Genomic DNA, 13463 nt, shown 5'->3' with positions numbered 1-13463 from the left:
CAATTATCTATGGCTTATTCCGCTGACAGAAACACTGGTATGCAAATCTAAACAGACTAAATTTAAAAATCTTCCTATCATTAGTTCTATTTACTCCACTTTGCATTACTTCCTGGTTTTTGTTTATGCAGATAAGTTTATTATGCTCCCATAGATCCAAAATAAGGTAATTTATTTTGATAACGATATTAGTATCATTACTAATACGATACTACTAATACTAAACGATACTAATAATAAAATTAGTAGGAATATAAAAATATTCCTACTAATTCCCAATGGTTGGTCTATATCACATTGACTATTATACCATTCATGAAATTTATTTAATTTAATTTTTATTTTATACACACACACAGAGAGAAATAAATGTAATACACAACTTTTCATCATACACATGAGTAAATTTAAGGTAATGTTCTGTCAGATTTAAGAAATAAAAAACATCCTGAATTATAGTGAAGCAATTAGAAATAATTCACACAGCTATTTTTTTTCAGAAGGGTTATATACTTTGAATTGTTAAATTTGAAATCCATGATGAAACAGCAGGGAAAGCACATTTTCCTACTGAAGCCATAAAGTTTTTAATAAGTTGGAGATAATTTTTTTCTACTCAATATCATTATAAAAAATCTAGGTTCACAAAGCATGGTAAGTTTATTGAATGAAGTATATTGGTGGGATTCACTAAGCCAAAATCAGTAAACCGTGTTATGGCTTACTATAATATTGTGAACAGAGATTACTGTACTTTTCATGATAAACATGTAACCACATGAGAACTATGCAGAAGCCTTATTAACTGATAAGAATCCCAGGTCTTATCACATATTAAGAATCATGACTAAGCAAAATGAAAACGAAATCATAGATAATTAAGAACCTGGTAAAAAAAATCTCCAGCTACATTGAAGTTGGTTATTAATTCAAAGGATTATCTTGTTATGCCCAAGAGTATAAAATGAATCATGCTACTGTTCCTGGGCCAGAGGCTCTCGTGCTAAAATTAAAGATAACAGTCCCTCAAAAAAACCACATTTGCTTCTTAAACAGAGATTAACCTGGTGGGATCAAGGTAGTCAATATGAAGATTCCTATTCTGCCAGAAATTGAAGGCAATAAAATAATAAACTAAACTAAACTAAACTAAAAACTAAATTAATAAATTAAATTAAATTAAATAATAAAAATAAATAAAAATAAAATAGTTTTTCTAGAGAACAGAACTGGAACCAACAAATGGAAATTTCAGGGAAATGGTTTTCAGACAAGCATTTGGAGATTTTTTTTTTTTTTTTTACATTGATTGTCCATGGACTGTTGCCTCTATTGGAACATGGGCTTCTATGCCAGAGGTATTTAATCAAAGGCTTGATGACAGTAATTACACTTTAAATAGTGGTTTGAGCTTCCAACTGCATGGTTCTCCAAACAGATAAGCTAAGTTGTATCACATAAAACCATGATTTTTAAAACATCCCAGTTTATTGGAATGGGTCAATGGCCTGGTTTACGCACTAAGATTAAGGTAAGAGCAAAGTCTTTTTAAACAATGAATACCCAGTCACCAAAAGTGTCATTAAGTATTCAGCATGCACTAAACAAAACATACACGGTTCTCGTTTATAGTTAGGTAACCCAGAGGCCAAGAGATTTTAATGTGAAGAGTAATCAATAACAGATACAAAACGAATCATTCAATAAAATAAACTGAATTATAGTTAAGAGTGTAAGCTGTCACAATATGGAATAGGAATTAAGCATTTACCCACTGAATTGTCTGACATATATGATCTGTTGGATAGATACTCATTTAGTCGTATATGTTCCTATCGCTTTCCCAGTCTCATCTAATTGCAAAAACTATCTAGTACAACCAAAGGGGGTTTGGACAGAGCACAGATTAGGCCAGCCAATGTAAATAACAAGACCGACAGTGGTATTGGCTGCAGTGAGAAGTGCCAACCTGCCAACTAGAACAGCTTTTACTGACCAAATTCTCTGTTCGTGTTCCTGCTGCTCATTTATCACTGCCCAGCATAAAGTGAGCAATGCAGTATAACCAGACGCTTTCACACCACTTAAAGTGAGGAGGGAGACGAAAACAGTCATCTTTCACCATTCAAGAGAGGCAGAATCTCCCAAAGCAACTTGGCTGCTAATTTTCTGAGCAGCTGGAACCCATGTTGAAGCTAAGAATTTGTTTCTTTAAGGAGACTGGCTTAGCCAATACAAAGAGGAAAAAACAGAAGGAAAATGAAGCTTTCACTGCAAATTTAAAAAATAAAATACTGAAAATGAAATTAGAAAAAGAAGGCTTTATTTAGCCCAATTTTTTTCTTATTAATTACTGCAATATGCAGCCTAAGCAACTATAGTATTTTTTGCAGTAAGAATCTGTAAAACAGTAACTATGGGACCTCAGGCCCATATCACTACATCTCTATAGTTCTAATACAAGATACTTCAGATAATCTATTTAATAGTACATCTGCTTTAAATGCATCTTGCAACATGTCCAATGCCTCTATTTGCAGTTTTTGGCTTTATCACCCAATTGAAAATTCTAATCCATAGTGACTGAAAAAGCGATCTTTTTCTGTAGTCTATTCATCTCCATTACAGCAAGGCACCACCAAGCACGCATATTTCATTTACCAAAGCCGGCTGATCCTGTGCCATTAATTTTTGTCATTATCCTTTGTCATCTGCCAACAACCTGTTGCCAATTAGACAACTGCTCAGTTTTCATAGGTATGGCACAGAAAAGATACAGAAAAGCAAGGGTTCAGAGAATGATTATGGTCCTCCTTTTGGTAAGTAAGTTTCTAGTTAATTCACAAATATGTGTAAATCTAAAAACAAGTTGTCTCTAGTTAAAACTCCTTAATTTGTTCCAAAAGAAATTCCTAAACAATGGCAAGGAAGAATTTTTTAAGAAAACGCTTGCAGAAATTTGAAAGTCCTAACACTACTGTGACAATCTGGCAAAAGTAATTTGGAAACAAACAAACAAAAGGTACAAAACACCTTATGGATGTGTGAGGATATGAAGCAGTTGAATATGAAATTAGAAGGGTGTTTTATACTCTCTGGGGAAAGAGGTAAGTAGCATCAATTTACCCAAAATTATTTTTCACTAGTGGTTAAATACAAATCCTAAATGGAGCATCAGGATATAGGAACTGGCATACTGTAAGTGCACTTCACAAAAGCCAAGAATTCAAAGCATTTTTGTTTTTACTTCTCTGAGTTGTAAAATTATCTGAGCTGCTTGAAAAAAATGAATCATATTCCACAGGCTGAAGAGCTATTGCTACTCTGAATGTAAAATATTAATCTGTTATGATTTATTTGCTAAGTGTTGTAGTTACAAATTTCTTATATTGCAGTGAAGAGACATTGATTAACAATACTTAAGTTGGAACTAGTCCTCAATTCTTTATTTCTTCCTTCAGCATTGTCAACAATTAGCAGATCTTGACTGAGCTGCAAGAAAAAAATGTAGATTACTTTTTCTTGCCTTAAACTGTCCATATGTTGCATGCACTATTTTTGGAAGCAGCAACATTTTGTTTGCTAGATATAAAGCCAGCATTCTTCAGCTACAAATCATACTATACATCAACAGATCTAAAACTCAGTTATTCCCTTCTCTAACATAAAAAAAATTCTCTTAACAGCTAGCTGTTTGCATTAAGTATAATTGAGAGATAAATACTGACAGACGTGCATAAAACTCACCTTGGAATTTATCTACAAGCGATCCCATGGTTACAATTGTCAAACTCAAGGACAACCAGGTTTGCCAATTACTCTAAAATGGAATCCAGCCAATGAACTGCTGAAGCCGTATGGTGTTTTTAATGAACTGCTGAAATTGCATATTTTTAATATACAGATCGTTTTCAGTGGCTCAAGGAAGGAGAATGCCATCCACCATTTTTAGTAATAGTCTGTTCATTGGGGAGGAAAGCTATGGCAAATCTAGATAGCTTATTAAAAAGCATCACCCTGCCAACAAAAGTGCGAATAGTCAAGGCTATGGTTTTCCCAGTTGCAATGTATGGCTGTGAAAGTTGGACCATAAGAAAGGCTGAGCGCCAAAGAATTGAGGCCTTTGAACTATGGTGCTGGAGAATGAGGTGGCTGGATGGCGTCACTGAAGCAGTAGGTGTGAGCTTAAATGGACTCCAGAGGATGGTAGAGGACAGGAAGGCCTGGAGGAACATTGTCCATGGAGTCGCGATGGGTTGGACATGACTTCGCAACTAACAACAAGTCTGTTCATAGAGATGAGGTCCGACTTACAAATTCGAATTAAAAGTCTGAATTTGAAATGGAACTTGTTCTTAAACTAGGTAACTGCCTATATATTATTAAAATATTATAAAGAATATCATATCACAATGCTTAATTTCTCTTTCTACTGCACTAAGAAGTTATATTTAGTGCTGGCCAGTAGAAAGAGAGATTCACTTCAGATAATGCGGGATTTTTTTTTCACCTTTATACCCCAGGAAGACTGCTTGCCTTGTCCGCACTGATTCTTTGTAACATTAAAAAAATAATCTGGGTTTAAGTGGATTGACATTTTCCTATAGGTAACAGTACACTGAACAATTCCTGCTGGGATTATTACACTAAACCAGTGATGGAGAACCCCTACCTATCTTGATTCTGCTGGTGTGTCACTGGGGGAAGATGTGCTCCCAGGTCAAGAGAGAAACAATTTATAACAGAATAATCAATAATTTTAATGTATTTAATAACAATATTTTTCAAAATGTCCATCCAAAGCAGCTCCAGGTCAAACGAGGCCTAGAAAGTTTGGAAAATGCTCTTGTGTAACCTTGCAGTCTCAAAAAACAGAGGGAAAGCCTGCCCTGTTCTTGCATGCTTTTGGGAGGCTCTAGAAGCCATCTGAGGGCAGGGCTTTCTCCAAAGGGTCTGCAGGCCTGACATGTCACCAAAAATAATATGGAACATCACATATGACACATGTCTTAGGTTTACTGCCACAGCCCTAAGGCACAATGTGTTTAGTTTTGGTGTAGCATATTGTGTGAACTAAGTTAGTTCAAACGCTAGTCCATCTAGATGAGTACAGCACTGCCTAAATCAATACTTAATATAAATAGGTACAACCACAACTGAGGCCAAAATTTATGTTGCTAAGCAAGACAATTGTTAAGTGAGCCTTATCCCATTTCACGAACTTTTTGGCCACAGTTGTTAAATGCATCACTGCAGTTGTTAATTTAGTAACATTGTTGTTAAGTGAATCCAGCTTCCCCATTGACTTTGCTTGACAGAAGGTCGCAAAAGGGGATCACGTGACCCCAGGACACTGCAACCACCACAAATATGAACCCGTTGCCAAGGGGGTCTGAATTCTGATCACATGACCATGGGAATACTGCAACAGTTGTAATTGTGAAAAATATTTACATAAGTAATTTTTTTCAGTGCTGTTATAATTTCGAAGAATTACTAAATGAACTGTTGTAAGTCAAGGACTATCTGTAAAGCACAAATATTTAATATAATATCTAATATAAATAAATACACCAACTAAAAGAAGCTGCCGATTACTTTGGGAAAGTAACCTATCCCACCTCCACATGGCAATGTAACCTTCTTTATAAAGAACACTGATCTACCGTCATAAACTATTACTTTCCCTCCTCCTCCTCTTAACTATAGGACTTAACTATCACTATAGTCAAACTTACAGTCAAAGTTACAACCTATCTGAAAATGGAGTCAGACCTGAAATTCCAGTGATCACCTCCTCGGTCATGTGACTACACTTCAGGTACTTAGCAACATCACTCTATTTATGGTGGTTTGAAGTGTCCTGTGGTCACATGACCACATTTTATGGAAGTTTTGCAGAAAACCATCACTTCTGTGTTTTCAGCAAAACAGGTCATAGCAAACAATGGGTTCGCTTAACAACCGTAGCATTTGCACTTACAATATGACTGCCACAAAAAACATCGTAAAATTGGGTCACATGATCAACCCATTTGACATTATGACTTACAACTATAATGGGCAGGCTCCATTACCGTCATAATTTGAGGATTAACTGTATTTGCAATGGCACCTCAATCAATTTGCAACAGTAATAATGCAACAGTGTCTTTAGCATATTCTATAAACATTTACAAATTGCTTGCTTGGAATGGCAATAATCTAGGAAAGACAATTAGAAACAGTAACCATTGCTCAATTACTGATTCTGTTCTGGATGATGGCTAATCTACCTCCTTTTCATTTTTAAATTCTGTCTCCAAAATCTACAGGAAGGCAAATGCTCTTCAGTGACACGGGCAATTTATTGATGCCTGCTTCTCCATGCTGCCCTTGCTATTCATTTGCAAGACAAGAAAACAAATTATTGACAGACAGTTTCTCTATCTCACTTCTCCAGGCAATGACTTCTTCCTCTTTTTCTGTGGTAACTATTAGAACTTGAATACAGCATTACTGCTCATTGCCTCCTCCAACCCTCTAATGGAAGGAATTCAGAAATTATTTTGTAGCACCTGTGGCTGAAGTTTGAACAAAACCCCTTTCAAACTGAGACTCTCCAAACTCCACCTTGAACCGCCGGGTTACTACTTGTCATACTAGTATCCATGAAGCTTTGTTCTCCCTCATTTTTCTTTTCCTCTGACACATTATTCTGTGATGGATTTCAGAATCTCAGAGAGTCTTCCAGTTTGTTTTGAAGGTGAAGGTGTTTACTGGCTATGAGATGGCAAAATTTGGAGTTTTAAACTGACTTCTTACTGAGGAAGGTAGCAGAATTGCAGCAAAGTGAATAGTTGGGTTCATAAATCTCATTGTATCATAATTATTTCAAAGGTTGGGCAAAGTATTGTGATTTGCAGACCTCATTTATGTCTTAGTTCTGTGACACCATTTAGTTTATTCAGTAAATCATAAGTTATCAGGTCACTGTATTCTTAAAGCATTGCTATGAATATTATATATAAGCACTGGAAAGAATGAGCTTCATGTCCCATTCAATGACTGACTGAATAAAACAGTTGTTTGGATTTACTAACATACTAAGCTAGAGGCAGGCATCCCGTAGTCCCCAAGGTTAATGCTTTGGTAAGTTGAATGCATCTATTTCAATCTATATCAATGAGACACATCAGTGCTTCAGGTAACAACACTGAAATGCGGCTGAACATTTTGGTTTATCCTCAGTGATGTCACTAGTGTAACCTTCAGGCCTTCGGCAGCCGGTTTCTTTTTTTTACTATAAAAAGTACAATCCACACCCATAAAAATGTTGCTTTATGCTAAGCAATAAATCATGGACTACAAAACATTAACCGTTCTTTTCAATCAACTTGCTAAGTCAAATCCTAAATTATGACTTGATACAAAGTGTGAGCCCACTCATTAAGAAATAGCATTTTTAGCTCTTTATTTAATACCATGTTAGTTCCTTAAAGTTTAAAGTTCTTAAGTCTTGGATGATGCAATGGTGCTGTACTTCTGTGCCTTCTCATATTTGCAAATTTTATCTGTAGAAGAATACATGCTTTTTGCATTCCTATTATATTTTTCCACTGGCTTCTAAGGATGCCAAATGTATAATGATTTGATCATTAAATAAAATAGCTATTCATTTCTCAGTTACATTTGCAGGCATTTAAGGCACCTGTGCCAAATATTTTTGGAATATTGAAATAATTGATAGTGAAAGATCTCAACAATACTTCGATCACACATAACTACTTATACCCCTATTAGGTTGCGTAGGGGGCACAGTCAGCCCTTTAAATTACAAGCCAGCCTTATGTGCTCACAGTCACCAAACACAAGGGCCAATCGAAGAAAAGAAGGGGGGGGTCTTTCAGGTTGTCGAAATGGGGAAAGAGTTTGGAAGTGAGTTGAGAGAAAGTTGGCTAGAATCCTGGATGGGAGTTTATGTCAAGTAAGGTTGAAAGTTATGTAGCTGTAGTTAAAAGCTTTCAGTGCGTGTATATCTGTGTGTGTGTGGGGGGGTATTTTATGTTTTTCGGCTGTCTGTTATGTGTGGACTCCTATGTTCTTTTGATACCTTTAATAAAGTTGATTTTTGTTTAAATCCTGGAATTGACTGGTGACCTTCTCTTATCCACTTCAGCTTGGCTGAGCTACAAAGTTTTTGTTTCCCTTTCGGTATTTAGTCAGACCCAGGGCGGGTGAGGATTTCCTCCCCTTCAATCCTCTCCTGGATTCCAGAGGGATGGAAGGGAAGAACTGGTTTATACTGAAAGGGAAGGTGATAACAAGGATACCTAATTTTCCAGGTTCATTTGTATGCAGATATGATTATCTTAAATAATCTTAGAAGATCCTTAGTACTGAATGACCTCAGAGTTTGAGATCCTGCTGTATGCCCAAATGCTAACAGAATCATTAAAATCAAATCAAGTTTTCTATTTTACTATAAACGTAAATTACACAATCAACCAAGTATGTTTTAGCCAAGTATGTACTGCAAACATAGCCTCTATGATCAGTTTATAGTTAGGTGTATCATAACAGTAGCAATGGGGCAGATATGTATTTGCAAAAAAGGTGTCAATGCCTTGCCGAATATATCCAATGTTATGAGGAAAAAGTTCTGATAATAAGCACCATGTTTTTAAAGTTCTCCAGCAAAAGTAGATAATTGCAAACTCCTAAGAGCCATTCAGACCAAAGTATTTTATAAATCTTACAAATTAGTAACTGCAGTAACAATAGTTTGAAAGTTTGTTGCTGCCAATATTACTAAACCTGAAAAAGACCAACCATATCATTAACCAGGGTGGGGAACATATAGTCCTCCAGATGCAGCTGAATGATAACTTCCAGTAACCCCTGCCAGCATGCCCAGTGGGGACAGATGCTAAGAGCTGTAATTCAGCAGTATCAAAAGGCAAAAGTTCTCCATCTCATTGTAAAAAACACTAATTCCTTTTTAATTCATAGGGTATTCCTTAGTTGGGCATGGCTACACATCTTTCTTATGGGAAGATTGCTGGCAAATGCATCACATGTAGGAGGCAATCTTTTAAAAATGTGTGTATTCACAAGCTGGGGTTCCCAATGGCCTGGATCATGTATTGTATAAACTGAAGACCAATTTCATCCTAAATCACACCATTTTTATCACTGGGTGTGAATCTAGACAATTATAGTATATTCTATATACCAAATTCAAGCAGCTATGGCATAGCATAATTCTGCAAATCTTGGTAAAATTCCCAGCTAAGTACAACATGTGAACCAGGCCTTTGTTTTTGATGGCTTTAGTCTCTAGAAACAAGTCCTTGAAAAACCACTACAATACACTACAATGCTAGACAAAGTGTACAATTTAATTTGATGACATTTATATTTAAATAAAGTGAATATAATTACACTTTAGCTCTGTGTTTACTAAATAATCCTTCTTCCTTTGCATTAGAATTCTAAGTATTTAATAAAATTTGGAGTTCTTAAAGAATCTACAAGGATTTAGAGAGCCGGTATAGTTTCCATAACTGAGATTGAACTACAGCAGAGATGCACTATCTTTCTCTAGATAAATTAATCTAGATCCAACATGACTTTCCCCTTCTGTAAGTTCCTAAATGAATTAATGCTACATTGCATTTGTTATTTGTTATTCCATTCTACTGGTTATCTCAGCTATCTACCATCTGTTCATTTTGTAATAGCATATTAGAATAATTGTTTCCTCTGCAAACTCATATTAAAATGGATATGTATTTGGGAAAAAGGGAAGGAAGATTTGCTCCTTTTGCTTTATGATCAGCACGCTAAACCACAAGTAGATAAAAAAGAACACAGTGCAAATGAAAAAAACTAAGCAAATATTTCAGCAAGTATAGGAAGGGTAGCAAAACTGCATCCTTCCAACTCCGTTAAAGCTGAAATGAATTGAAGAATATTTCTGAAAGTGTGGTCGAAGGATGCCAAGCCCCCTCTCAAAGATCCTCTTAGGATCCACAAAATCAAAATGAAGATATTTGCCAAAAATTAAAAGGTCACTTTTCTCTTTGTTACAAAATAGTTGTACAGTTTCTATAACAAAGTGTTATTTGTTAATATTTAATGGTTTAATATTTATGATAATTTATATCATTTATAATGACCATTTAGTAAGTATTCCATTAATGTGTCCATATTAATTTTTGGTATGGTAAATATTGATAAATATAACCCATACAAATAAAAACTCTTTTGTTGACCTCCATAGTTCTTAAAAGTGAGAAGGGGTACAAAGAGCAATATATATATATACACAATATGTATATGTATATGTGTGTATATATATGTATATATATATTATATATGTCTTAAGTTTTTGCGGGTGTGTATATGCAAAAAATTAAAATCTCGGGTGTTTTCCCGCGTCATGTTAAATAAGTTAGTTAAAATGTTTAAAATTCTGGTTAAAATCCTAGCTTAAAATCTTCCAAAAATCCTTACAGAGCACTCTGCAAGGTCCTTTAAAACCTTAGCTAAAATCCTACCAGTACCTTAAAAGTTTTTCTTTCTAGCAACGTTTCGACAGGCTCACAACTCTGTCATCTTCAGGCTCTTGTTTAGTTTATTTAAGGTACTGGTAGGATTTTAGCTAAGGTTTTAAAGGACCTTGCAGAGTGCTCTGTAAGGATTTTTGGAAGATTTTAAGCTAGGATTTTAACCAGAATTTTAAACATTTTAACTAACTTATTTAACATGACGCGGGAAAACGCCCGAGATTTTAATTTTGTGTGTGTGTGTGTGTGTGTGTGTGTGTGTGTGTGTGTGTGTGTGTATGTATATATATATATATATATATATATATATATATATATATATACACACACACACACACACACATATACATACATGCACACGCACACATATATATGTATTTATGTATGTATGTATGTATATTTGTATGTATGTATGTATGTATGTATGTATGTATATAAACCACAGCATTAAAGACTAGGTTTACCAAACAAATCAATTATTAGGTATACTTTGAGATTAAATATTAGATTAGATCAGATTAGATTAGAGGCACAATGATTTTTCAGACAAATTGAGAAATCACTTCACAAAATAAACATTTAAAATACACATTCGCAACCCCAGGAATGCATAGGCTAGGACTAGGTTCATGTAAGGTTAAACCACAGCTTAACCAAGATTGAATAAACTACAGGACATTATTAAAACAGTAAACCATGAACCATATGTGAAATTGTTCACAGAGGGACTCCTGCTTGGTCTTTACAGTGTTTTATTATTATTATTATTATTATTATTATTATTATTATTATTATTATTATTATTATTATTATTATTATTATTATTATTATTAACTGGTCATTTTGCACTCACATACCATTTCACCTTTCTGTCACACTGAAAATTACAACTTTGAAAATGCTTTAGAGTGCTCATATTCAGAGTTTTAAGCCATTGCTTTCAGTTCTGGGGTTTTTACTACAAACTATGATTTGTGAATCCAAGTGGCAAGTGACATAACATGTAGCCAAAAACAGAGGTGACTGTGGCTTAGCATCATGGATGAGACAGGCCACACACCACAAATTGAACACCTTGTACATTCGCTTATCTTTTATTCCAATGTTAGGGATAGATAGAATATTTGGAATGCAAAAATCAACCAATAAACAGAGCAAAACCAGTTCACTCTTTGCTCTCGTGTAGCATTGTCCGGATTTCTGTAGTCCCAATAGTCTCCTCTAAAAATGCTTAACTAAGTTTGATTTATGAATGACATGGGAATGCATGCAAACAAATTCCATAATTATACGCTGCCACCAAGCAGGCTTTCGCAATCACTCGTGAATTGTCCCTGCAGAGTTAAATCTTCGCCTAGTTAGTATATACTTTCCAGGCAGGTTTTGACTTCTGGCGAACAGTCCCTGCACAGTTTTCTTGCCAAGGTGTTTCAATGTTTCAAAAGAGGTTTGCCATTGCCCGTTTCCTAAGACAGAGAGGGAGACTGGCCCTTATTCTGGGATGGCAAAACCTAAAAAGCCCATTGACCCGAAGAGCTTTTCGGGCGCCTAATGTTGCACAAAGACGGACGGGGGGGTTATCCAAACGCCTCTGGTGCAAGACCACCCCCCCACAAAAAAAAAAAAAAAAACCCTCCAGCACGTCCATCAAGCAAAACCTGCGCGAGAAGCTTCTCCTTTTCTTGAACGGAACCGAGCGACTAAGTGAAACCTTTTCCCACTTCCCAGCTTGGGGAGGAAAAGAAAAAAAACCAAATAATATAAAAACCCCGGTGTCACAAGGACGATGGCAGCGGGGAGGGGATGGGGGAGAAAGAGAAGGGGGGGAGTAAACAGGTAGGAAGGAGGAAGTTAAAACAAGTTGAAAGCGGGAGGCGTTTACGAAGTTTGTCGAAAGGGGGGGAGGGGCTACCTCACCCGCGGCAGAGGTGAATGCGGGGAGATGGGGAGGGGGAGGCGGGGGACGGCCAGACCACCGAGAACTTCTCCAGCAGAGGACTGACCTCTTTTCTTCCAACACACAAAACACACACCAACCACCACCACCACCCCCTCCTTTGGACCTCAACCTCCAAATGCCTTACCTTGCCGAGGTACAGCAAAACCAGGAAAAAAACCTGCGCCAGTCCCCTCATGGTGCCCAAAAGCAGCGGCAGCGGCAGCAGTAGCTCGGGAACGCGCGCTCACTCAGCGCAGCTCTATGTAGTCATGGCAGAAAGTCTCCTAAACCGCCCGCCAAAAAAATAAAAAAATGAAAAAATGAAAGCCCCCGGAGGAGGGAAGCGGAGGAACCGCGCTGCTCGCCTCTTGCTCCTTTCTCCTCGCCTCTTGCTCCTTTCTCTGCAGCCTTTTCTTCCCCCCACAGCCCCGCGGCCGCTGGGACAACTCAGGGACGAGACGCGAACTAACAGGCAGAAACCCCGGCACGGCAACCGCCTGGGGAGGGCAAAGAGTCAGCCACCGCCCCTTTCTGACCATTCATCGCTTCCTCCACGCCGCCGCTGCCGTTTCCAGAGGACAGAAATTAAGCTCCACGTTGGCGGCAGTTAAAGGGTTGGTTCCCCCGCCTCCCCCCCAGCATTTGCTGCTGGCAGCCGATTAGGAAGTTGTTCGAGCCCGCGTTCTTTCCCTCCCTCTCTCTTCCCCCGGGTCGGGGTTTAGGGTGCAAGCGGCTCTCCTGAAGCTTTTTGCCTCCCCTCCTTCCTCTTCTTCCTCGCGGAGATTATTTTCTGCGTGGGGAGATTTCAAAATGCCGCTGGATTGGGGGGGATCTTCCGGTTTGTTGGGAGAGTGGGAGAGTGCTTGTTATACCCGGATTGCAACCGGACGACTAGGATCTTGGGAAGCAAAACTCTTTGCGTTGAATTCACGCCTTGTGGTAAAAGCGTGCATTTTGCCTGCTTTTAGGTTTAA

The 13463-nt window shown here is 37.2% G+C and overlaps 1 protein-coding gene across 1 annotated transcript in view; it reads right to left on the bottom strand.

Annotated features, from left to right (window-relative positions):
• LOC117665248 (receptor-type tyrosine-protein phosphatase eta) overlaps positions 1-12963 on the bottom strand; it is a 104594-nt gene extending 91631 nt beyond the window's left edge. Inside the window, exon 1 of the mRNA XM_060687725.2 lies at positions 12635-12963. Within this exon, the coding sequence (XP_060543708.2) occupies positions 12635-12685 (51 nt within the window). The 5' untranslated portion in view covers positions 12686-12963. The remainder of the gene's footprint in view (positions 1-12634) is intronic.
• Positions 12964-13463: the final 500 nt, after the last annotated feature.

The sequence above is a fragment of the Pantherophis guttatus genome, chromosome 1 (assembly GCF_059756535.1).
Source record: "Pantherophis guttatus breed Tessera chromosome 1, ASM5975653v1, whole genome shotgun sequence".
Taxonomy (NCBI): domain Eukaryota; kingdom Metazoa; phylum Chordata; class Lepidosauria; order Squamata; family Colubridae; genus Pantherophis; species Pantherophis guttatus.
Note: the sequence above shows the minus strand (reverse complement) of the source record. Positions and strands in the feature narration are given on the sequence as shown.